Source organism: Protomyctophum parallelum (genome assembly GCF_964188405.1).
Source record: "Protomyctophum parallelum genome assembly, chromosome: 8".
Classification (NCBI taxonomy): Eukaryota; Metazoa; Chordata; class Actinopteri; order Myctophiformes; family Myctophidae; genus Protomyctophum; species Protomyctophum parallelum.
In genome coordinates this window covers 44,561,271-44,588,174 of record NC_139703.1, presented here as the reverse complement: position 1 = coordinate 44,588,174, position 26,904 = coordinate 44,561,271, and the positions used below count along the sequence as shown (strand labels likewise).

At 40.1% G+C, this 26,904-nt stretch overlaps 3 protein-coding genes across 3 annotated transcripts; all 3 read left to right on the top strand.

Annotated features, from left to right (window-relative positions):
• Positions 1–1,354: 1,354 nt before the first annotated feature.
• Positions 1,355–10,036, top strand: LOC310863049 (chitinase-3-like protein 1; the record flags this gene model as incomplete). Its single annotated transcript, XM_083771172.1, has 12 exons — positions 1,355–1,446; positions 1,596–1,622; positions 1,852–2,056; positions 3,084–3,140; positions 3,318–3,474; positions 6,166–6,290; positions 6,624–6,741; positions 6,949–7,131; positions 7,872–7,988; positions 8,104–8,236; positions 8,615–8,884; positions 10,029–10,036. Exons 1-12 carry the CDS (start codon positions 1,419–1,421, stop codon positions 10,034–10,036), a joined length of 1,428 nt encoding a protein of 475 aa, XP_083627298.1. The 5' UTR covers positions 1,355–1,418.
• Positions 10,037–12,342: 2,306 nt separating this feature from the next.
• On the top strand, positions 12,343–18,225 carry arfrp1 (ADP-ribosylation factor related protein 1). The gene is made up of 7 exons (XM_083771317.1): positions 12,343–12,696; positions 12,932–13,019; positions 14,757–14,839; positions 15,462–15,543; positions 15,654–15,724; positions 15,857–15,957; positions 17,180–18,225. The coding sequence occupies exons 1-7, from the start codon at positions 12,604–12,606 to the stop codon at positions 17,265–17,267; spliced, it is 606 nt and encodes a 201-aa protein (XP_083627443.1). The 5' UTR covers positions 12,343–12,603; the 3' UTR covers positions 17,268–18,225.
• Positions 18,226–20,359: 2,134 nt separating this feature from the next.
• stmn3 (stathmin-like 3) lies at positions 20,360–26,422 on the top strand. The gene is made up of 5 exons (XM_083771404.1): positions 20,360–20,463; positions 24,173–24,268; positions 24,459–24,640; positions 24,869–25,060; positions 26,150–26,422. The coding sequence occupies exons 1-5, from the start codon at positions 20,445–20,447 to the stop codon at positions 26,210–26,212; spliced, it is 552 nt and encodes a 183-aa protein (XP_083627530.1). The 5' UTR covers positions 20,360–20,444; the 3' UTR covers positions 26,213–26,422.
• The last annotated feature ends 482 nt before the right edge of the window (positions 26,423–26,904 follow it).

The window sequence follows — 26,904 nt, the reverse complement described above, 5'->3', positions numbered from 1 at the left end:
TATCCAGAAAGGTCAAAGCCCATTGGCGAAATGACAATGTATGAGGCGGTTTCCAGTGCGAAGCAACCATCTTCTTTGCGGCCGTTACGCCAGCAAAGAAGACACGAATACGGGTGTTATTTAATGGCAACTGGGATACATCATTTAATAAGAATAGAGATGGGGAGGGTGTGATGTTAACTTGTAGAATAGTCGAAAGGTTAGTAGCAACCAAATTCCAAAATGTGAGGACACTCGGACACTCCCACACCATATGAAAGAATGTACCTATGGTGTTTGAAGTGCAGAAAGTGCAGTTGTGATTATTTAAAATCTGCATAGCACACAATCTACGGGGGGTTAAGTACGTCCTATGAACAAAATTTAGATGAATTTGTTGATGATCAGGATTCCTAGAAGACAGGATAACATTAGACCACACTGTATCCCAGCTCCAATCAGGATCTAGATTTGGTATGTCATTCCTCCATACAGTATTGACAAGCAAGGTCCCATAACTAGATTCTAATAAATAATCATACAATACGGAAACAAAACCTCTTGACCTACTACCACAGATAAGTCTATGCAAAGGGTGCATTGCAAGGGGGGTCTGCCATGGCACCCCATATGTCCTCATGGCAGTTCTCAATTGTAAATAGAAAAAAAAAGAGTTACCAGGCAAGTTAAAAATATCACATAAATTCTGGAACGAACGTAAACCATTAGCATCAAATAAATCACCCAAAGTATGAATCCCCTTGGAACTCCATCTTGGAAAACGAATAGGACGATTGTCCAAAAGCAAACCATCATTGTTGAACACTGGGGAAATGTATAATATATCCTATATTTTTAATTTGATTTGTTTCATACAAACAGGATGGGTTGCTACTAGGAATGAATTTCACATGTGAGATTTTTGGTTTTTGTTTTTTTCCCCCCCCAAAAAAGTATTATTGTAGTTTAATGAGAAAAAAAGGACACCATGTTTACCATCACTAGTATTTTTGCTGTATGTTTTTCTCTGTGGATTAAAACCTGAAAATGTAATGCACTGTCCAATATATCCCCAGTACATACAACATAATATTAATATACTCCATTTCAAATATGACTTCACGTTGATTAATCATATTACTTTTACATAAGATACGTTTGATAAGACAGATGCTATAACTCTACCCGTGGGCCCATGCAGGCCAATACATCAATCATACGTATAATTATGTCTCTCAGGGAACATCTATTTGAATGTTAATGCTGTGACCATTGCATTGCTGTACCACGTGACTGAGAGTAATCGGAGAGGTGGCTTGTGTGACGTTACAGTATGAATACATATTGTTGTTGTTCTGTCTGCACTCTGTGAGGTGTTCCATGATGGGACTTACCCTCTCCCCGGAGCTCAAACTGTGGAATAAGAAAGGGCTGCTAACATGAATGCAGGAATAGCATGCACAATTGGTGAGCATTTCTGTGTTGCTTTTGTGACACATCTTGTGTGCGTGACTGCCCTGTCTTATAGAGGGGTTGCATCTTAAAATGAAATCAATTATGTATGTAACTTTGAACACAGCACTTTTGAATTGATATCTGCATTGTGTCTTCTACAGTAGGTCTGCAACTTTTTATTCAGATTGGTGAGTAAACAAATATAAAATGTATAAATATAAATCTTGTTAAACACAAATGGCAGAAATTTAATACTGTTAATAATCTACTGTATGCATCCTATCCAGACTGTAGTAGCCAAGCCCTCCTCCGTACATGTCATCTTTAAGTTAAATATATTGTATATTTTGTTGTTTTACACACAATCTGCGTACACATCATTAAAAACTAATATCTCTATTCTGTTTCTCATCCCAGCAACCACCACCAAACTTGTTTGTTACTTCACCAACTGGTCTCAGTATAGAACTGGCATAGGGAAATTCCTACCAGAGAACGTTGATCCTTTTCTGTGTACCCACATGGTTTATGCCTTTGCTATCATCAATTACGCTAGTGAGATCACTGAATCTGCCTGGAATGAGAACACTCTCTACAAATCATTTAATAAGCTCAAGAAGAGGTAAGAATACAACATCCAAAAGACACCTTAGTTTTTTTCAACCAAGGTTCATGTTTTAGGTTGTTATTAGAGAAAGTAAATGTGTTACATTTTTTCATTCTTTCGTTTTAGGGATTTTAGCTGTTTTTGACAGGAGGGCGGGGGCATTCGAACATGGGGCTAAATATGTATTTATTTACAAAATATTATGGCAATTTATTATTTATTATAATCCTATAATAGACCCCGGGAAATTACATCTTGCCACAGAAGATCGCAGGATCTACTGAATGTGAAGGAGTCCTAGGGGGCTGCCACACTCTGTGTGTTGTAGGCTCAGTTTGACACATTCAGTAGATCTCGTGATCTTTTGTGGCCAGATTTCTTGGGGTCTAGTAGGACAAGGGGTTCTCAAGCCGTGGGCCGCGACCCCTCGGGGGTCGCCAAATACTTTTGGGGGGTCCCCAAATAATTTTCTATTTTTATTTATTATTATTCTTTTGCAACATTATGGCTGGAAAATGGAAATGAAGAGTTTAAATATAGTACACATAGTACATGCATACACCTTCCCTAATGATTATATCTGGTTTATTTATGGTGTATTGTCTCTATTAGTCAGGTTATTGTAGCAGTCAATTTATATTGGGGGTCGGGAGGGGGCGGGGCGGGGGTCCCGACCCGGCCAAAAATGTTGAGAACCCCTGTAGTAGGACTATAGTAAATAATAATAAAAATAAATCGCTATAAAAATGTGTAAAAATAAATAAACATTTTGCCCCATGCTCGAATGCCCCCGCCCCCCTGTCAAAAACAGCTAAAATCCTTAAAACGAAAGAAAGCAGCAAATGAAAAAAAAATAACACTCATCTTTTACTTTCTCTAATAACAATCTAAAACATGAACCATGGTTGGAAAAAAAACTAAAGTTGTAAATTAACAGTTAAATTAACACATTTTTGTAATTGTAATTGTAATGGTCTATAGACTATTTCATATATATTTCTCTCTCTCTCTCTCCACCCTTCTGCATCACCAACCAATGTAGAAACTCGAGACTAAAGACTTTACTGTCTGTCAGAGATGAGAGAGATGGTGGATCCCAGTGAGTGAATCTCTCTTGCTAACTCTTTCTGAAAGCCTAATTTGCATAATGTGTTGTCACTTGGGTAGAAGTGTGACAGTAAAAGTTTGTTGTACAGCAGCATCTATTCAATTTGTTGTTTTGTGCTGTGACCTTCTGAGTGTAATGACTTGTTTTATCCTCTCTGTCATATGCCAGCTTCTCCACAATGATGTCCATAGCAGCCAACCGTCAGACATTCATCCAGTCCACCATCAAATTCTTGAGAGCTCATGACTTTGATGGTCTAGATCTGGACTGGGAGTACCCTGGACATCCCCCAGAGGACAAGCAAAGGTTCACACTTCTCTGCAAGGTACCGTGACTTGAGTGTCTGTATCTTGCCTACATACTCTCTATACATTCTATTTTTCCTCACAAATATATCTGCTGCTATCAAAATCTAATGATTACATGCTCTGTAATCTGCAGTCAATCATAGTTTAAACTATTTGGACAGCACCTGTCACTGCTATTTACCCCAACGGTTGTCTGTGGGAGGATACAGTATACAGGTTACGCCGCTGCAAGACGCCCCTCGGGGGACAGGTCTCCACCAGCATAGGATGTTTTTTGGAAAAATGTCAAGTGGTATTTCTTCCTCAGCCTAGTGGGAATATGCGTGGACAGTTTCATCGCAATCGGATGCTGTTTCAATGATTTGCAGCATTTTGTACAAAACGGGCCACCCCTTCTTAGCCGGATGTAATATGATAAATCAATATGAGAAATCAGACAGACCCACCTTGATCACATGACTATAGATATCATGTGTACCGATTTGCATGAGATTTGGGTAAATATGAAGGAGTAATTTTTTTTTTTACATAAATCGGCCTCCTGGTGGCGCTATAACAGTCCGCTATTGAAAAAGGTTCATCGTTGGCATTCAGGGAGGGTGTGTGCACAGTTAGGCATCGGCCCGGGTCAACGATGCCGGAGATTAGCTGTACACAGACGCACGGACACACTGACACACACATGTGCAAAACATACTGTAGGCCTACTCTTCCCATGCCTTTGGCCTGGTGGAGACAATGGGCTGTATTTTGCGTGTCTTAAGTACCAGGTCTTATTACTTAACTTAAGACCTGGAGGCGTGATCAATGCCATTTGGCTATTAGTCAAATATAATGGGTGGCCTCCTTGAAACAATCAAACATACCAGAGAATGCTTCGGAAAGTGGTCGCCTGTACCACCAAGTATACCGTGAGGCGTAGTGAGTGTGCTAAACATATCAGACTACATATCAGTGTGGTCCTTTAGGCTAGCTCATCTTAGTGGAAGAAAACGCTCACAGCAAAAACTGGACATAAGTGGTATTTGGTAGGCTTAGTGACCCAAAAACACAACTACAGTACAGTAGCTTATTGCAAAATCAGGTGCAAGTGCTGCACAATTAATCGAAAAAAGATTGCGATCTAGATTCAGTCACCTATGCAATCTCATTTCTAAATTTGAGCAAGAATCGTGCAGCACTTAGTTGGCTGTCCAATTCATTTTAGTTAAGAGAGGTTTAAGTCAAGCACTTTGATGTTGTCTGTTTAAACTAAGCCACAGTAGTTGACTCCAGGTGCCCTTATTTTGCATGTAATGTTCAACAACTACAGACTAAAGACAATGAATATTATATTCATGGATAAATGAGAATCGTGTGAGAATTCTAGTGGAGGAAAATGTATTCACATTTAAGCAAGAATGGTGCAGCACTAGAGCACTGAGAAATTTGATATAATTGATTTTGAGAAATATATATATATTGGATTTGGATTGTGCTATACGGCCGCTAATCCACACCAGCTACAGTACCTTGATAAAGGCTATACTGAAACGTTGGGTCTGTAATATCCATTATATGTTAACAATAAAGATAAATACAATAAATAAATCTTCAGATCAAACGTCCAGATTTAAATGTGAAAAGTGCAATCCTTGACCTCTACTCAGAGGATTGCAGGTCAAGCTGGAATTGCCATCCCAATCCCAATTGCCATCCCAAGCCAGCAGGAGAAGAGCAAGGTGCAGGGGGGAATATAATATAATATACATTCTTAGGACATCTTGTTTTTGTGGTGCCCACTTTTTTTGAGGCGTGCTCTATAAAGGCCCCTCAACATGTGATTCCAATTTGGGGTTGATTGGATGTATGTGGGGTTCATGATATATATGGTGTTCTTTGTAAGAAATAGTTTCCACCCTCACATCTTCCAGGGGAAATATTGTATTGATTCTACAACCTATGATTCAAGAGTTATATATGTCAAAACATAAGCGGCCTGATATAGCGCCACTATGAGGCAGATTTGAAAGAGGGTGGAGTGTCTTCCTTGGTCTACTGGGTGTGCGCATGCTAAATTTGACACAGATTGATCCAGCAGTTTACAAGAATGGCTGTCCTCAGACACACAAACACAGACAAAAAAACAGTGTTTTCGCCCCCAAGCATGGCGAACATAATTAACACTCATCCAGAAGATAGTTCAATTAGTATCTCAGGTTATTATTGGCATATTGTGGCTGGTCCCTGGAGGGGCACGTGGAGACACATCCTTTGTACTGAAAGAACATCGGTCTCACATGACACAATTCTCCATTTCAACATGTTAAACACTTATCCCTTCTTTCATCCTGGCAGTGTGCCGCGGGTTCGACTCCCGATCCCGACTGCCTTTACTGCATGTCTTCCCCCCATCTCTCTCCCCATTTCCTGTCAGCCTACTGTCTGTCCCTCCATAAAATATATAAAATAAAGGCAAAAGCCGCAAGTTCAAAGCAAGGCTTCCTATTTCAGGGGAATGGGGACACGGAGCATCATCAAACAATAACGGATGATGTTGCCCGTAAACATAATTTACTCTGGATCATTTCCTGGGGCAACCACGGCAATGGAATCGCTTAAAAGCTTTAAAGGCCTCCTATTTCACACCACCTCTAACTTCTAAGCATCTTCACCTCAGGTTACCTTCCTTACAGCCAAAATAAAAACACACAATGTTTTCTTTCTAGGAGCTTTCAGAGGCATATGAAGCTGAAAGAAAGGCCAGAGGGAGCCGACCACTCATTTTATCTGCAGCAGTCACAGCAGAGATAGATGCCATTGAGATGGGATATGAAGTCGCTGAGATGTCAAAGTAAAGCTTGCAATGCTGTCACCACCTTAGATATGAAGGCCTATGAACCAAAACATTGTTTCTGTTCACAAAAAATATATTTTAATTGCATGTGAAAAAGACTGGGCAGGAAGTTAAGGAATTTGTCATTGATTGATCACGTGGCTTTGTGTGTGTGTGTGTGTGTGTGTGTGTGTGTGTGTGTGTGTGACGTGTGTGTGTGTGTGTGTGTGTGTGTGTGTGTGTGTGTGTGTGTGTGTGTGTGTGTGTGTGTGTGTGTGTGTGTGTGTGTGTGTGTGTGTGTGTGTGTGTGCACGCGTGTGTGTGTGTGTGTGTGCATGCGTGTCTGTGTAGGTACCTGGACTTCATCAGCGTTAAAACATTTGATCTTCATGGTGGTCAAACCAATGTGACAGTCCACCACAGCACCTTGTACCACGGAACAGTGTCTACTGAAAATGATACCAACATAGTAAGAAATATGCAATGTATCACAATGCTTAACCATTATCTTACTATGGTAGGAGACCTGCATACTGTGTACTGTAGGACCTAATCATACAACTGGATCTGAACCAGGTCTATAGTTTGCCATATACAATCAAACGTCTCGGCAACAAAGTACAGCAATAAAAGCAATGCATTGGCTACAACAGTCCATCGTCTTTGGTCCTCCCAGGACTATGTTATGCGGTACTGGCTGGACCGAGGAGCCCCTGCAGGGAAGCTGTTAATGGGCTTCCCCACACACGGACGTTCCTTTACCTTGTCCACAGCAGAGAGTGGCCTGGGTGCCCCAGTCAGTGGCCCTGCTATACCTGGCCCGTATACCCAGCAGATGGGTGTCTGGTCCTACTATGAGGTAAGGCAATCTGGGAACTAGTTAACTCAGCCCTCACCCACCCGTGTGCGTGTGCTCGTTAACACATGCACGCGCACGCACGCACGCACGCACGCACGCACGCACGCACGCACGCACGCACGCACACACACACACACACACACACACACACACACACACACACACACACACACACACACACACACACGTCACACACACACACACACACACACACACACTAGAGGCAATGCAAATTGTATCATTATTTATGTGCAATGCACATTCAAAGGTGAGCAGAGCACTTTTACCTGTCACATATGGAAAACTGCTCCCTGCTGCAGTGGGGAGGGGGGTGACACACACACGCACACACACGCACTTTAGTCTCATAATATATGAATTATAATTATATATTATTTAATATTATCTACTGTATAAAGTGTCTGTCTGTGGTTGGCACATGGACTGGACATTTGCAGCTCATTTGCAGCTCAACTTCATACGTATACATACTGTAGTAGTAGATAATATTACAATTTATATTATCCTTTATAATATATTTAATATTATTCCTTATACTTCATCACCAAAATACCAAAACTACCATCCACTAAAATCATTACTTTAAGTCCTCTCAGAGAGTCTATACTATGCAATGTGTTGTGAGCTTATCGTCTATTTTCGCTGAATGTTCACCTATTATGACATGGGGATGCTATAGTATAGGGTTTGTGTGGTTAAGATGCTTGTTTCCTCTTTAGATCTGCTCTTTCATCAGAGGGTCCTCCGTCTACTGGATTGATGCTCAGAGTGTCCCATATGCTGTCAAGGGGAACGAATGGGTGGGCTTTGACAACCAAGACAGCTATGAAGCCAAGGTCTGACCCTGCCGGAGGACGCAGACAAGATACATTTTAAATTCATAGCCTCTTTAGAACTATATATACTACTACTATATATATTTTCATCTTCTTTCTGTTCTCCCTTATACAGGTGGAGTATCTGAAGAGCAGGGCGTTTGGCGGGGCCGTTGTATGGACACTGGACATGGATGACTTCTCTGGACAGTTCTGTGAGCTAGGCAGATACCCACTGATAACACACCTGAAAACTCTTCTCAATAATGGTAAGGCCTACACTGCAGCCTATACACAGAGTCATATACAGTACAGTACAGTACAGTACAGTACAGTACAGTACAGTACAGTACAGTACAGTACAGTACAGTACAGTACAGTACAGTACAGTACAGTACAGTACAGTACAGTACAGACAACATATATTTGTACATTTTCATGTTTCACTGTTTGGGAGTGATGTGGTCATACAACAAACTACTACAAATTAGGCTATATCAGATCCAAACTAATCGCAAGACTACAGTGTTGAGGAGCACATATTGATATATTTTTTCCCATACCTTCCTTTGTAGACTCGAATACATCAACATCACCACCACATCAAACCACTAACCAGACAAACTCTTCCTCCTTATCTTCTGAAGTCACACGTCCGACACAAGAGTGGCAGACCACCGGGAGACACCCCATTACCACGACAAGACCAGGAAGCACCTGCCTACACAACATCACTGTTGCGTTTCCAAATGTACGCTACTGCCAAAAGAAACGTGATGGATTTTACCAGAGATCAAGTTATCCAAAGATCTTTTACCAGTGTGTGCGCGGGAAGACATCAACAGTGAGATGCCACGGCAGCCTCACTGTTATCACGGACCCGGTGTACAGTAAGGGAGACCAGGCCAAGCTGGGGAGTATAGTTTTAATTCATCTTGTCATAGCCACATATGTGTTGACAGTATGGTGATTTTATAATGTTTGGGGGAATTCAAACACTCCTGTACGCTATGGATAGATGGTGTGGACAGAACTGGCAACTAATAAAGAGTTAGTTGAATATTTTTTTATGACCAGAGTTCCAGTATACACTGCTCTGTGTATCTTGCCAAAAATCTATAGTCATAAATGTGTACAATAAAAGTAATGAAGTTCCGTGAAAACCTGAGCTTGGCCAGAACATTCTTTAAAAAGTATCAAAGAACTTTAACTGAACAAAATATTTCATTCTCACTTGTTTCTCAATCATGTGAAAAGACTGCAGGCATTTTGTATTTTGGTGGTTTCATTTAGTAATAATCACATTAACAGCGAACAGATACTGCACCCCTTCTCCCCACCCAAACCGACCACTTTTCATTGACCTTACCGAAACCGCAACGGGTCATTTAGAAAGCACATCTGTTACAAATTAGATAAAGCTTCAAAGGTATGGGCACAACATGTTATAAACTGGTCCAATAAAGTTAAAATGTTCACACAGTCGCTCATCACTTCTTGTATCATGTACATTACAACTTGCTTACTGCAGCAAAGTCACAGGAGTCTGTATTAACTTATCAAGACCACTAGATGGAGTGAGAGGGCACTGCTCAATGAAGGCACATATTATACCCATTACTCAAGAATTTTCATCCATCTTCACTCGTGTAGATTACAGTACATACCATATAAGTAGGTGTCTATTTCGGACTGTAATTTTTCCTAAAAAAAATGTATGCCTGTATTATTTATATTATTGATAGGAGAGTAGGGTGACAAGAAATGGGGAGAGCGGTGGGGAGTGACATGCAGCAAAGGCTGTCGGGATTGGGACTCGAATCTGCGATGCGCTGTCAGGCCTAGGTGCCCAGACCGCTACGCCAGAGGTCCAGGCCATATGCTGACTGGTTGACAGTAACTATGCTCAGGCCCTGATATATCCTTAGTGAGATGTTCTAGACTAGAATATATCAAAGACACACATTCCACATGACTGCACATTGTGTTTTGTGACATGGCTGTTGATGGTGGAATGAGAGTGCCTGCCTGGCAGCTCTGCACATCTTTCTTGATCTTCAGGATACTGATCTGGTGTTTATATGCTGTCCTAGCAAACCAAGGGCAAGAAAGACTTGGATAGTCATTGATTTTCTCAAAGACTACAGCAGCTAGTGATGATGACGCTGCAAAGGCAGGAAGGAAGGAAGACAAAATCATCTGCATCAGTCCACAACACACTAGTATGGGCTGGTAACAGCCAGCTGGCACTACCAGCCACTAAGCTTATCTTTTTCAAGGCCAAGAGAACTGGGAGTACTGCACCGCAGCTTAACTCCTTCACACTGTGGGAAGTCATAACAGAGACATGTCTAATAGACCTCCTTTCAAAACCTACCAATACAGTAATGCTTGACTGCACTGCTACAGCTCTTACAATATCTGCTCGGTCAGAAACCATTTCAGAGACATATTTCACCAAAAATATAGTAGGACACAGCTAACCCTGAACAACAATTAGTAATAATATGATTCATACAAAAAAGAGAGGGTGTGTCTGGCAGAAGGAAAGTTTCCGTGTTGCTTGCTTACTCCAACCTTGCACTTTGTAATTACAATTACAAAAATTATACACATTCCTGAAAGGCACTGACCTTTCTCTGATTCATTCTGGTCAGGTTCATCCATCCTCAAATGGTCAGATTGGCACTCGATGTTTTACAGAAGACGTTGTTTTCCATGCATCACTGGTAATAATAATACGTCTTCTTCTCCTCCCTTCCTTTCTACTGAAATGACAAGATACAGCACAGTATATGTTAACAGCACATGTTAACAGTTAACTAAATAAAACCAAATAAACAAAGCTAAGCTATACATAGTTACAGATCTGGGTTTTGTTTAACTATGTGACCCCTGGTAGCCTGCCTGGTAGCGTGACACTGCATTCCGGTTTAATCCCTCATCATGTACAGGTATCACCCCCCCCATCTCTCTCCCCATTTCCTGTCAGCCTACTGTCTGTCCCTCCATAAAAGATATAAAATAAAGGCGAAAGCCACAAAACATTTTTTTAAAGGAGGAGGTTGTGTTTTTATCCGTGATGTTTCTGTGAGAAGCATGCAACGTTTTTCTTGTGTTGCAATGTTTTTCTTTTAATCATAACGTCTAATAAATCAAATCAAGTCCTTTGTCGGCATACCTGGCTTAAACTTTATCATCAACATTGAATACCTGTTAGTGTTGAAGCTATCTTGCCAAACAAAAAACAAATAGTTTAGCCGGTAAAACTTGATTTTATTTTGATAAAGATGTTGTGCAATAATTCTCATCCATTAGGCCTCAAACTTGATGTGCCACTGGCATACCAGGTTAGCCGCAAGCAACTAATTAAGTAGCCCTAGAACGGCTCTTGTTGTTACATACAGTATGTACAGTACAGGCATTCTAGGTCTACTAATTAAGATGCTATAATGCATTGCTATCTGGCATCTAGATATTATTTATTATTATTTATTTATACAGAGGGATGGTCTCCCTGACAGCTCAACTTATTTTGCTGTTCTACCCAATCTAAGACCAAGTTATATAAATTTCACAGAATGATTCTGTAATTCCGTAAATGCACCATACATACCACTATAGGCTATATACCTTTAGTATACAGTAAATTGCAGGCCAGGGTAGGGTAGGTCTACTCAGAGATCACAGGTTGATAGTTGTTCATGTCATGTGGAGTTTCAGCCTATCTCTCTCTCTCTCTCTCTCTCTCTCCAATGAGATTTTTCGGAGAAGAAATTATTAACATGACCTTCCTTGAATATGCTTTTATGACGAGCAGCCGATCGTTCCTCGTACTTCAACATGTCACATGAGTCATACTGCAACTGAAGAAATGCCACATCATTCATGACCCTAATTAATTGACCTGAAATAGCTCTGAAAATTAAGTTAATATTAGGCTATTATTCTGTAAATTAATATTGTTACGGTTTTTTTCTATCACACTGGAGTCGCCCATCTTCAGTTTGTTAATGTTTTATATATAACTAAATAACCACTGCATGGACTCAAATAAAACAATGGTCTGGAATCTACTGGGCTGGATTACACTGTCAGATCAGGCCAGGGGTCAGTTTTGTATCTGACGGTCTGACCCCTGACAACATGAACATATTATGAGATGACCTCACCTATCCAACCTGAAACCAACTTCACCGCGGTCATGAGATGAGACTCCAAAGACAGAGAAACAGAGAAACAACGAAATTGTGAGTGGGAGGGCTCCGTGACACTTGGATGAAGAAGATGATGATGGTAACGCCTACAGTGAAAACCACTGGACTTCAATCCCCACAATTCCAATTTCCACATGATATACTTCCGGTTTAAATAACACGTAGCAGCAGCCAGCAGCACCACGGCTCAAACAAACAAGAGAAACATCCATAAGTTATCTGTCTATTATTTTCAGCGTATTTTGTGTACTTTAAACTTTTATAAATGAACATACTCCGGTGTAGCCGGTTCAGTCATGAGCAGTATCCTGCTCGTTTTGGCTTCGCGTAACAGCTGAGCTAGCTAGCTAAGTAAGTAGCTAATTAACGTTAGCCAGAGTTAGCGAGATTGTTTACGTTTAGTTTAGTTTAAAAGAAAGATGTACACCTTACTCTCTGGGTTGTATAAGTACATGTTTCAAAAGGACGAATATTGCATATTGATCCTTGGACTGGATAATGCAGGGAAAACGGTGGGTAGCAGTTAATTATTGGCTAGTTTACAAGTTGCACAATAGACTTGGATCGCCAGACTATCATAGATGTAGTCTTGGTCCAAGGCTAGCATATACATTTTATGTAGAATTCTATTTATGTCTATTCGTGGGCAACAGTATCGTTGTTTTGATTTGTAAAATAAAGATGCTTATGTAACTTCTTGTACATGACATACTTTTTTTTTTTTTTTTAAACATGTTTTCCCTGCAGACCTTTCTAGAACAGACCAAAACTAAGTTCAGTAAGAACTACAAAGGAATGAATTTGTCCAAGATCACCACAACTGTTGGCCTGAACAGTAAGCTCATCCATTACATTTTAAAACTTTTGCCTATAGCCTTATTTCTGTCGTTTTATTTTTTTGTATTTTTCGGTAATTTAAAGATATTGAACTACATGATAATATTCTGCTGTTTGTGTTTTTGTTTTTGGAAAATGGTCAGAAATGTTTGATTGCAGTTGTTTGTAAAGTGTAAATGATTTGAATGTGTGGTACATTATCAGACCTTAATCTACATTTTTTTCCAAATCTGTAGTCATTTTGAAATATATATTTTATGTATTTGGACCCCATTTTTAAAATATTAAATATAGCCTAAATAAATAAAATGGGTGCCCACACTGCCCAGAGGTCTCAGGGTCTCAGAGCCCACTGTACCCGTTCCAGTCCTACAGCATTAGGGGTGGGCATAACTCTGTTCCATAGCCTTCCGCTTCGCAGAAGGCTATGCGACTTGCCGGTTTGAATCTCAAATCGAAATCAGACCAGCCTCTCCTCTTTAGTGGAAATCTCACTAACGTTTGACCTACTCACCAATACAAACACGGGTTGTGTCAATAGAAAGCCTACTTTCCTTAGTGGAAGCACTCTGAGCCCCCCACCACACGTATAAACGGTACTTTTTGGCCAGAAAGGGATTTCTTTCCACCGGAGGGAAAATATTCTCTATGAGGCAGTTCTCTGGGCAATATCAGTAGAGGGCGCAGCGGAGTAACAAAAAATGTTTTTTTTTCGGTGGAAACAAAATCCCCTTTTGGCCAAAAAGTACTGATTATACGTGTGGTGGGGGGCTCAGAGTGCTTCCACTAAGGAAAGTAGGCTTTCTATTGACACAACCCGTGTTTGTATTGGTGAGTAGGTCAAACGTTCGTGAGATTTCCACTAAAGAGGAGAGGCTGGTCTGATTTCGATTTGAGATTCAAACCGGCAAGTCGCATAGCCTTCTGCGAAGCGGAAGGCTATGGAACAGAGTTAGGGTGGGCATAGCCCCGTCTGGGTGAAGTGTCCCTGAGAGCAAGACACTTTGGGCTGTATTTTGCGTGTCTTAAGTAATAAGTATCAGGTCTTATTCCCTAACTTGAGTAAACTAAAGACCAGAGTGGCCAAAGAGCATTGATCACGCTTCCAGGTCTTTAGTTTACTCAAGTTAGGGAATAAGACCTGGTACTTAAGACATGCAAAATACAGCTCTGTAACTCCTAACTGCTCTGTGGGCGCTTAATAGTGCCCACTTCTCCTAATACAGCGGCCCCCAAACCCTTTTGGCCGTGCACCCCGTGTTACCTTCTGACCTAGCTGACGCAGCTGACCCAACGCTCATGCTCGTTGTATTTGAATTATATGATTATGGCAAATAACGGTAATCACAGAATGTCACTGCACTGAGAGACACACAACTGCTGTATACTACTATACTCTCACAGCTGCTCTATACGTCTTACAACAGTGGTTTACAGGATTTTGCCGTTTGTGTTAAATAACACCATAAAACTAGAGGGCGTTCTCACGCACCACAGTTTGGGAACCCCTGTCCTAATAGTTAGGATGGGTAAATGCAGAGGATATGTGTAAATGCACAGTAACAAAAAAATATCCCAAATGATTGGGGACGGTAACAGCTTATACTAAGGGGCCACGGTCACTTATAAATGATTATAGCATCATGATTATTATGCAGATTAGCTTGCTTCTGGGTATGCTCTTGTGCTCAGTCAAAGTAAACCTATTAATCCACAAATCAATCACCCTTCACAGTTGGCACGATTGACGTGGGCAAGGCTCGTCTAATGTTTTGGGATCTTGGGGGACAAGATGAACTTCAGTCATTATGGGACAAAGTAAGTTGCTAATTGCTGCTGTGTGTCGCATATTAATCCATACTGCCCTGGCATACTGGCAAAACTGTTATATATTGTTGGAAACAATAAAACCATCCTTGACCTGTTTAGTTTTTATGTTTTAATTAGGCCGTTTGGAAATTTGCCAATTTAGGAGAGAGAGCGATTTTTAGCTCAAGGAGTGTTTTTTGTGCAAAATTAATGCTTGGAATGGATTCACAATCATGGAAACCCCCTAGTTTGACATGTCAAATGCTACTTAAAGCATAAGGAAAGTTCGACATTTTTGACAATTTTGCCTGCCATAGGATGTTAATGGTACAAGAAACCACTATGAAAACATTGCTCAATATTGACAGCCGGTCAGCAAGTGGATTCACGAATGTATTTATATAGACAATATTTTAGGCCAATAAAAAAGACTATATACCAAATTTCCCAGCCTGTCGGCTGCCGGACTAATAAGACTGCAGTCTATTTGTAGCTTTGTAATGCTTGCACACTCTGTTGATCCCCAAATTGTCCTTGCAAGCAGTTTCCAGTCAGCTGTAAATGTCAGTTGTTTCACTGCTTCTACTATAGTCTACTATCACATCATCATATCCTTATTGCCTGTTCTTAGTACTACGCTGAATCCCATGGAGTGATCTATGTGATTGATTCAACTGATGAAGAGCGTCTGTCAGAATCAAAGGAAGCCTTTGGTCAGTAGTATCATTGTGTGTGGGGTGAGGGGGGGGGGGGAAGACAGATTAATAGGTGTGTGTGTGTGTGTGTACTTTTTGGAACTGACGAGACTTGCCATTTCCTCCAGAGAAAATGATTGGCAGCGAAGTTTTGGAGAGCGTTCCACTTCTCGTGCTGGCCAATAAGCAAGATGTTGCGGTATAGTACCTTTTTTGGTCATTAACTAATCTCTAGTATGCTAAATGTTTTGTTAACAGTACCTATAGCCCTGGTCTTGTTGATGATTTTATACTTTATTCTTCTAATCATGTCATGTCTTCCTTTTCTCAGAACTGTTTATCTGTCCCAGATATAAAAACGGCTTTTAGCGACTGCGCTCCAAAGATCGGAAAGCGAGATTGTCTAGTGCAGCCTTGCACTGCCCTGACAGGGTAAGATTCTATGATTCTTCCAGGATAATTAGTCTGAATGGATTACGTTTTGTGCGCTTCTAAGTCAGTCATCGCTTCTATTTTCAAAAACCAAAGTAGTGCAATTCCTGCCACAATAGCTGCTAGGCCATAATATGGTCTCAAGTCAGAGCAAGTCAACAACACAATCTTCAAATGCTTAGTCTGTAACTAGAATGCAATTCTGGAAAAACTGCAAAGTGTGGTTGCCTCAATCGCTAATATAGGCCCCTCCCACTAATCTTGCTTGCCAATTCACATCACCCCTGTGATCATGTGTAAGTAATGAAAGGGAAGTGGGGGTAAAGTTGCCACCCACTTCCTAGCATTTTCAGCGCTTCCATTTGACTATGGAAGAAGCATTTTAAAATTGTACAATTTACAATTTACAATTTAGGCATTTAGCAGACGCTCTTAATCCAGAGCGACTTACATTTAAGCAAGAACAAAAGCATGGGAATACATCACATAAAAGCATTTATCATGAAACATGCGTAAGCTAAGAAAGTAACAGTGGAATATCTATATAATGAAACTATACATACACTATACATATAAACTATACATATTTACTACTATGCTATACATATGTACTATGGCGTGCTATGACTATATACAATACAATTATAGTGCTGTCTACATAACATGCTATAAGTCTGTGTCAAATGCTATCTAAGCCAACAGAAATGCTATCTAAGGGGTTAGGGTAAGTGCTATGGGCCATGATGGAGTCTGAAAAGGTGGGTTTTCAGGCTACGGCGGAAGATTGGGAGTGATGCTGCAGTTCTGACTGCAATGGGAAGTGCATTCCACAGTTTTGGAGCCAGAAGGGAGAAGAGTTTGGGACGTGTGGAGCGTTGTCCCGGCGTTTTTAGTGAGGCGACTTCCAGTCAGCCAACAATGTGTCTTAAGAGACTAGTCATATGACTAACAACAGTTGGTGTGCACTGTGCATGTATGGCTGAGCAAATTGGGCAGTATATTGTTGCCATGATATGCGACTAGATATCTTATGCCCTGTTTTATACTTTACAAAAAATCATTGTGAGCATGTAGGTCGTCTATATGTTAAAATTTGCTAAACATATATTGTCAAAATCTTAATATCGATATCAAGGTACTGTATCTGTTCAAAAGTGTCATACTTTGTCTATTGCCTATGTCTATGTCCACGTCTTCATTTAGAAACTCCGCTCTCTTTCAGGGAAGGGGTCAATGAAGGCATTGAGTGGATGGTGAAGTGTGTGGTCAGGAATATCCACAAGCCTCCAAGACAGAAGGACATCACATAAGAGGTTGTCTTTGACAACCAACACCCAGCTCTTGACACTCATTTTGTGACTGTGATTTTCCTCCTTAAAGACTTTCAATAGAGCTAAACCCTTGGAGCCTGAACAGGTTTCCTGTCTCCTTGTGTTTGGGCATCTCGGCAGTGGCTTTGAGAAGTTTCTCCATCGAGTTTTTGGACTGAGTTGCATGATATTTATATCAGACCAACTGGGTTGATCCTTTTTTTTCTTCTTCAAAGCAGTATTTTGTTTTACCCTGCTTTGCGTGCAAAGGACGTATTCACTTTTGTTTTGCCACTAAACCTTTCTCGTTCAAGGTTTGGTCATGTTCAACATTTTATCAGATTCTCATCATTTTCACCTTTTTAGTGTTAAAATATTGAACATTGGACCTGTCATCAATCTATTCTATATAGGGTATCTGGGTGGATTTGATATGAGCATTGAATGGTTTCTGTGCATTTTATGCAAAGGGACTACACTACAAATTGTGGGCTAACGGGGACCTACAGGAACGCTATAGTTACTAAATGCACAAAGAAGGCCCCCAGTAGCCTAATATGGATGGACAGTTGGACACAATACTAATTGTATGATTGGAAGTGACTTGTAGTCGATCACTTTATACTGACTTAAGTTTAACTTGATATATATTAGCAAGTCTGAAATTATGTCCTATTGTCCTCATTGAAAAATAGAATATTGTAATAAACCAAAAAAAGGAAAAAACTAACTATTTGTCATTTCTGAATTGCACATTTGCACCAGACTAAAGCTTTTCTTGAGAGTGGCCTGTTGTCATTGTAACCAGTGGGTATAGAAATGTCTTAGAGTTAACAAATATGATCTTTGAAATCTACCATCTATCATTCTTTCTTGTCTCATACCGTGTCCTTGGAAAAAAACAAATCATTGGATGTTTTTACATTACAGAAAATGGAAAACATCTCATGGCCCCTACACACTGCAAGATATTTTTGCTCTGATTATGCTGTTGGGGAGCTTGACAAAACCCAATCTGACACAAGATCTGGCTTTCATTGCCAGGGTTTTGCTCGCAAGTGTTGTCCAGAAAACTAAATAATGGAACAAAGAATTGCATTCAGTCGTTTACATTAATGGCATGCACTGAACTCAGACATTTAGATTGCATGTGTGGTTCATAATACTTCCGTGGCTTCCTGTCTAGCCAACATGATTCACTAAAGGAGAAGAGCACTAGTAATGACCTGCCAGTCAGCATGTTTTAATGCTACTTCCACAGAGGCCTTGGCCCTTAATTGTAGCTCATGCTCATAAACCTGGATCAATGACAGGGTTATGACAAAATAACCTTTCCCACTCACAGATCGTAAAAGCCTGTTTTAATTCATCACTTTTCTTTCTCTCCTAATCATAATGTCTTCTTCAGGATCCATCTTTGCCTCAACAATCAGTTCAGAGAAAAACAGAATTAATTGAAGACATTTTATATTAATCCCCATCCTGTTGTTCTATAGGTGTTTATCAGTGTTGTCAATTTTCTTGGACAAGAGTATGAATCAGAAAAATATTTGTAATGGTATTTATATGTAAATTACCCTATCCTGCAGCTGCATTACAAGTGAAATTGATTGTTAAAGTACATATACAGGGCAAACAGCATTGAATCATTATTTGCACACCTTTACTGGGAGGGGAGACGCATAAAATAATATATCAGTGTCTCCTCATGCTGATCTCTGAAAAATATGATAATCTCAGCCTTATCCTCATTGGTTGTGAATGGAGTAAGCAGCAAAGGGTGTAAATAATGGATTGGCTGTGAGAGTGGTGGATTAGAGGTCATGCTAGGGGGGATGCTGATGTTAATGTTTCTTTATCCCCATTGCCAATTTTGAAATGTACCCCACCCATATGTTACAGACTACAGATGTTATACATGTGCTACATTACATAAGATATTATGATATAATATTCAACTAGATGGACATTTAAAACATTGGAATCACGGTTAAAAGGCTTCCCCCCCAATTACTGTAAAATATTGTTCATGTTTATAAATGTATGTTAAGTAACGTATATTAGCATGTACATGACAAGGAAATACACTTACTTACAGTATATATAGCCTACTACTTTATTAACCCATGATGCAACATATCTGAAGAGACAAATTGTTTTGAAGTAATGCTCAGTACATTGTACAGGACTGAAATATTTTGGGAATATTTTTTTCATGATGTACAGCCAGGGTATCAATTCAACTTCGTCCAAACACCTAGCATATAGGTGGCTAAAAAGGTGACTATAAAGTATTGGAGTTTACCTGACTGGTTTATTTAAAACCCAACTAATTTTGATTGCCATTGCCCTAGACAGCACCATGAATGTTGCAGTATCAATTGTGGCTCTGGAACGGTGATAGTCTATGTGATTAATGTAATTGAATTGTGACTTGCAGCACCAAATTGTAATAGCTATACAGTTGCCTTTGACATGCCTAGTTTAGATTGATAATACCTGATAAAAGACACTCTAGGGATTTTGTATATGATCACCTCTGATGCTGACCAATGTTTTTCTCCTTCCTTCCATTACCTGTTCTGTTCTGAAGATGTGCTCTTCTAATGCAAATCCAATCCATTCCACCATCATCTGCATCTTATCCCCAATCTACGCATAGCATTGAGTCACAAGAGGTGAGTCATGTCCTGTGCTGTCAGCCTAGATGACCTATACCCCCCACTGGCCCCCCACTCATCCTCCTTACGGTCAGCTTCACTCTGAAAGCCTTCCCATACCAGACACCAACAAAACAAATGGTGTGGTTCTTCTGTCATGTGCTGACTGTATTAAATATTAAGGGGTGTGTGTGTGTGTGTGCCTGCCTGCATGCGTGTGTCACTGCCTGCGTGCATGCGTGCGACCGTGCGTGTGTGCTGTGCTGTGCTGCCTGTCTTCTTGTACCCCACCCCCTTTACTGATGATGGGGTGCAACCCCTTTGCCTACTACACACACAACACACACACACACACACACAGTCCCACTGGCTGCCATTGTTCAGAGTGACGCGTTGAGCCTTGTGCACTGCACCACTCAGGGGCACAGACAAACGCCCAGCCTTTCTCCCTCACATTCTCTCCTCTCCTCCATCCGGCAACATCCGTCTGCACTCTCCTCCTCCACCTATAGGAACCATGGCCACTACAGTGTCAGGTAAGAGCAGAGCATCCGACACAGAGAATCTGTTTCATACCGGAGGTCAAATGTGTGAGTATGATAGGGTTGTTTATTTAGAACTGTTTAAGTGGTACGGTGCTTTAGGTCAATCTAAGGATGGAGATAGCATAAAGCTACAAAGATGGTGTCTATCTTTGTAGCTTGTCATGGTGACTGGGACTTTCTCTTTCTCTCTCAGATGCAACTGGAACTGCAACATTATAGATACTTGAAATGTGGACTGAAATGTAGCCAAAGTCATACTGTACATTCGTTATACCCATAAACAGCTATATAAACTGTATGGTTTCTTCCAGAGAGAGCAGAATATTGTTCCTTTAATAGAAATCTTCCGGTCTATTTTCTTCTTTACCTGCCTATTTTCTGATTATGTTAAGGTGTGTCTAAATGTTTTCTATATAAAGCACGGTAGATGTTGTAGAAGCAAAAAACAGGACTGAGCAACACAGCATGCAGTGCGGCAAACTAAATATACTGTTGCTGCTACATGCAGGTGATTCCATCCGGCATCCAACATTGTGACTGTCAGGAGTATTCTGGATGGAGTCTGGCTATCCGTTTGAGGGCATCATCATTATCACCACCCTAAATGCACATTATACTTAACTACTATATTTGACCCTCAGGGCTCTATACATTTTCTGTTTTCACACTACTTTAAATATCTTTATTGAAAATAGCAGATGTGCGTGCGTGCATGCCTACACCAGGAGCTAAAGTTGATTCTGTAATGCAAAAAACTAGCTCGGTTTTGTCTTAAACCCAGAGGAGCAGACGATCAACTAGAATTGCAATAAAGCTGAGTGATTCAGGTGCGGGTCTGTTTCACCCAAGGTTATAATAGGCTGTAAGGGAACGGGCATGTGACGTAAAGGTAAAATTTGTGATATTGTTTGGTGAAAACAACTTTTTAAAGCTCTATTGTTCTGTTGTGAGTATTTGTTCAGTAACAGCTGTTCTGTGTTCTCTCTCTCCAGCTCTTTCATAAACAGAAAAGACATTCCAATTTCAGCCAATCATTTATTATCTGCTCATCTCTTTGTGTCATTACTTCCAGTCCTGTGTATCCCGTATGAGGTCTCTCTCCTGATTGGATGAAATTGGTATCCCGATCTGAGAATGCATTTTCTGTTAAGAGCTGCCAGCTGGAGAGACAGGGACGTCCCTGTTATTGAACAAACACTATGACTATAGCAATGATTGCCGTCAGAATATAGAGCTATTTAAACACTTATTTTAACCCACACAAAATGATCACTGCACCTTGAAGAACACTGGCAGAAAGGACCCAGCCTTACTCCGTTATATAACATATGCCTGCTCCTGTGAATGTGTGAGTACACTGTGAGTATAGTACACTGCTCAGTGAGATTTGTGTCTTGTTTCTGCTGAGCTGAACCCTGATGAACATCTCAATAATGAATGACCTCCCAGCCAGCACACGCACTCCGCAGTCAGCCAGTGATTCTCAACCCTTTTTATTTCAAGGACCCCCAGTTTGATAATTAATAGGCCATTATTATTATTATTATTATTATTATTATCTATGACTACAGTATCTAATCTACACTGTGAAATGGGTGGGTGTGGTTAGACAGTTTTTCCTTCTTACAGTTTCTTCTGCTTAATAATATAAGCTCCACGTACTACTATATTTCATAATGACCTTAATCCTCATAAGCACCAATGTAATTGGTGGATTGCCCCATCTAAAAGAGACAACACCTTGTTTTGACAACATTATGGTTTGACTGGTGTGTTGAGTGTAGAACTCATTCTAAGGGTTGATTTATACTGATGATTCTGATGACTCTCAGAATGATGATCATTGTAGGCATGCATTTATGAACACTCAGGTCATATAGAACTTTGTTTCAGTACAGGATCAGTACAGGCAGCCGGTGAATGACCGTGTTTAGTGTTTAGTGCAGTACCGTCGTCCAAGGCCAAAGGCCAACATCTTGTTACAATCTGAACAAAATGTACAAAATACTAGAAGATTTCATCAATGCCCTTTTTAGAGATAATCCCCTTATCCCTAAACTTCTTTGCCTTTTCTTTTTTATATATTTTTAAAATAGTTAAAAAAAAACTAGCCGATCTGATTCAACACGTTGTGATAAATCCAATAAGAACAGTAGGCTATAGAGCAAAAAAGGAAGTTAGGGCATTATTTGCATACTGAAAAGCAATGCCCACAAACTGGTTATGTTCCTTCTTTGGGAATTGCTTACTGCACTATATTTACACTGTACATACTTAAGCACTGAGAAAACTGTTGCGCCTTTCTTCGTCCTTTGTACATACTTGCCTGGTTGATGTTAAATGGCAAGAAATCCAACTCACTTCCTTGTACTTTGGCCCTTGCCTGGCGAGCAGCCACAATACTCAATCTTGTCTATTAAGATCTAAAGATAACTTGAAACTCAGAGAACTGCAAGCATGTTGACTCCTTTATTCAATTTGCATTGGGGTACATGCAGAAGCATTTAATTAATCAACTCAGACAAAGATGCATTAGAACTAAGGCATTAGAATTTCAGTCTGCGTGGTCTTCATTTTAGGATGTTTATCGTCTGACGTCTTTCATATTTCCCTGAGATACTAGGCAGCTCAGGGCACATGCCCTTGTAATGTCATACGTACATCAAAAGACCTAAGTGATATATTCCAGACATGATACGTTTTTAAATAGCAAATTATATGAATGCACTCAGCATCCACACTAGTGTGAATATTGTCAGTACAAAGGTAACATTGATTAGACCACTCCAAGCGTATGATCAATGTAATAAAGAGCAACCAGACTTGTTTAAATATTAACAGAACATCTTTGTTTTGTTTTCTTTCTTTCTTTTTTATAAATCATGTTAATTTGCATCACCTGAGAAGAGAAGAACAGTAGAGCAGAAAAGGAAGTTATAGGCCGGGCATTATTTGCATACTGAAAAACAACGCCTACACACTGGTTATGCATTTCTCCAGGAAGTGCATACTGAACTAAATTTAAACTGTGCATACTTGCCTGGTTGTCGTTCTGATCAAACTGCATGAATGCTATTAATGGTTGAATGGCGAGTGAGGGCCGCACCTCTAGTTTCTCAAGATAAAACAACAACAGCAGCAACAACAACAACAGTAATATTAACAACATCACTACTACTACCATTCCTACTACTACAACTATTACTACTACTACTAGTAGTAGTAGTAGTAGTACTAGTACTTGTACTAGTACTAAGAAGAAGAAGAAGAAGTATCATATCTTTGTGTCATTACTTCCAGTCCTGTGTATCCCGTATGAGGTCTCTCTCCTGATTGGATGAAATTGGTATCCCGATCTGAGAATGTATTTTCTGTTAAGAGCTGCCAGCTGAAGAGACAGGGACATCCTTGTTATTGAACAAACACTATGACTATAGCAATGATTGCAGTCAGAATATAGATCTATTTAACACTTATTTTAACCCACAGTTATCCACACTTATTTCAACACTTTTAATCCACAGTATCATAATACTTAATAATAATAATGCACGTAGTGAGTGATCGAAACTGTTAGACATAAGCCTGAATATTCACCTCAGTCATGGGTGATATTCAGGTTATCAGGAGATGCTTGTGGCATGATTGCTCTGCTGCAGTTCTTGTAGTTACTCTACCCTTGTCTTTCCTTGTGCCACAGCCTACACAGACAAGATCAAGGAGATGTCCATGCTGTCCTTGATCTGTTCCTGCTTTTATCCACAGCCACAGGCGAACAGCCTCTATCAGTATGGAGGTCAGTGGTCCTACTGATGAGACTATCTACCGTCTATTCTGTATATGTCTAGTCAAACAATCATATTATACGTCTAATGTCTCTCTGATCCTGTGCTTTATCTAGGAGGGCAGTGAAAACACAATGAACTTACTTAAGATCTAAAAGACAACTTGAAGAAACTCACAATTTTAAATTCTGCCATTGTCAGATCTGGAAGTGAAGAGCATCAACAAGCGTGCAGCCGGCCAAGCATTTGAGGTGATCCTTAAGGACGTGTCTGATCGCTCCCCAGACAAGTCTCATTCCCATCCCCTCCCCTACCCGCTGAAGAGGGACGTGTCCCTGGAAGAGCTTCAGAAGAGGCTTGAGGTGGCTGAAGAGAGGAGGAAGGTAAACACACAATTCATCTTAATATTAGCAGGTTAATAGTCACATTGTCATGACCATAGGTCATGACTCATGCAGTAAGCCAGCCATGTAGTATCCAGATTAGTCATGGGATCATGTAGTAAAATTACCTTACCGTACCTAGTACAGTAAGCTAGCCATGGGGCTAAATTATAGTTTGTTGTATCTGTCCCATCTCACCATAAACATTTCATCTGAATCTCTTTGTAGTCCCAGGAAGCTCTGTTGCTGAAGCAGCTGGCAGAGAAGAGGGAGCATGAGCTGGAGGTCCTCCACAGGGCCCGCGAGGAGAACAATAACTTCAGCAAGATGGCAGAGGAAAAGCTAAACCACAAGATGGAGGTCATCAAGGAGAACCGGGAAGCCCACCTTAATGCACGCAAGCAGCGGCTCCGGGAGAAGGTTCTGTGATTAGTGGCCTATATGGCATTGATTGATTGATTGAAATATTTATTAACAGTTTTCAGAATTACAGTACATTTCAAGCACAACTCAATACAAAGACTGTTAACTGTTAACATCAAAACATTTAGAGACGTACAATTGCAATTGCTAAACTATTTATCTTCATTGAATATAAAAATACACCCTTGGTGGAAATCTATTATATAAAGAATGAGCAGTGTGTCATCCCTTAGTTCCATTCTGACCGGGCACCCATTTTGGTGTCAGCATCATGTTATGCTTTAGCTATTTAAAAATAGCAGATCTACAAGCTCATATCGCGCCACCGAGTGTCGCGATACGAGCTTGTAGGTCTGCTATTTTTGAAAAATCGAAGAGCGACTGACATTTTTAGAATCTGATCTCAGGTCAGAATGGGTTCATCAGACCAGTGTGTGTCCGGCGGAAACCTCGTATGAATCTGATCTCAGGTCAGAATGGGTTAGTTCCCTTCCCATCTTGCCCTTGGTCATACCTGCATGGGACATACTGTTACCTCCTTATCACTATCACACAGCCACAGTGTCACACACAAAACCTTGAAACCTTGATATTGTGTAGACTTACTTGACATGCTGAAGCTTGCACTTGTTAGAGTGGTACTGTATAAAGCACTTTTTTGTATAGGCTACACAATTATATTTATTGAAACTTAGTTAGGGTATAAAATACAAGAATATCTTGTAAATAATTATGCTACTGGGTTAAGCTGGAATGTTTTAGCCGAATGTGAAAGAAAATAAAAGCCTGGGTCTTGAGGCTTAGCTGGAATTAATTGGCAGTATCATTTCTGAGAGCACAAGAAAAAACACTTTAATTCAGTGTTTTAAACTTTTAATTAAAAAGTGACAATTTCCGTAACCCTAACCCATAAGAGAATATTTATGATGTTAAACTTTTTCAAACGTTATACAAACATTTTTCAACATTAAAAAAAATAAAGGTTCAATAGCAGATCTATTGAGAAAGAATTTATTTTCTTTTTAAAGAAAAATGTCCCCTCATTCTGCCATTTGTGTCTGATAGTTTCATTTCTTATCATCACAGGAAGTCCACGCAGCTGTGGTACGCAGGAACAAAGAACTTCAGGCTGCTGATCTCTCCAGTTGAAGACGTTTTATACACTTTTACCAAGTTATTTTTGTTGGACAAATTTGGGATGCAAGTTAATGTGACATTTCAAGACCTTCAGTGTGATCAATGTACTCTTCTTGTTCAATTCCAGAGCACAAACCGGTTTATCATCACCAAAAATAGGTTATCATCTCTCTCTCTCTCTCTCTCTCTCTCTCTCTCTCTCTCTCTCTCCATATCTCTCTCTATCTCACAGCACACCACAGACATCATAGCAAATTCATAGACACACTGAGCCTGAGGCAATTATAGCTGAAATAAAGTCAAATTCTGAGCCAAACAATTTGTCAATTAATTATTTTGTATGTCCTCCTAGTCATTGTGGTTTATTCATAATTAAATCCTGTTTCAGCAGACAGATTGCAGCATAATTTGGTTAAGGTTTACTTTAAAAATATATATATATTTATACATATTATTATTTATTTATGAATGTGTAGGCTATACAACATAGAAATATGTTGTATATGTTATTACAGGGGCCAGTTTCGAATTGCAGCTGCCCGAGCGGTTTTGAGGGAGTCTGGATTCTAGGGAGTCTAGGGAATAAGTAGCCTATAGCCTACTCTGAGTAGTGAGCAGCCACAGTGCCAGATTCACTTGATAATTTGATTTAGATAAAGAATTGCAGCGATGAAAAAACGTCCTAATTGTTGGTTAACACAGGA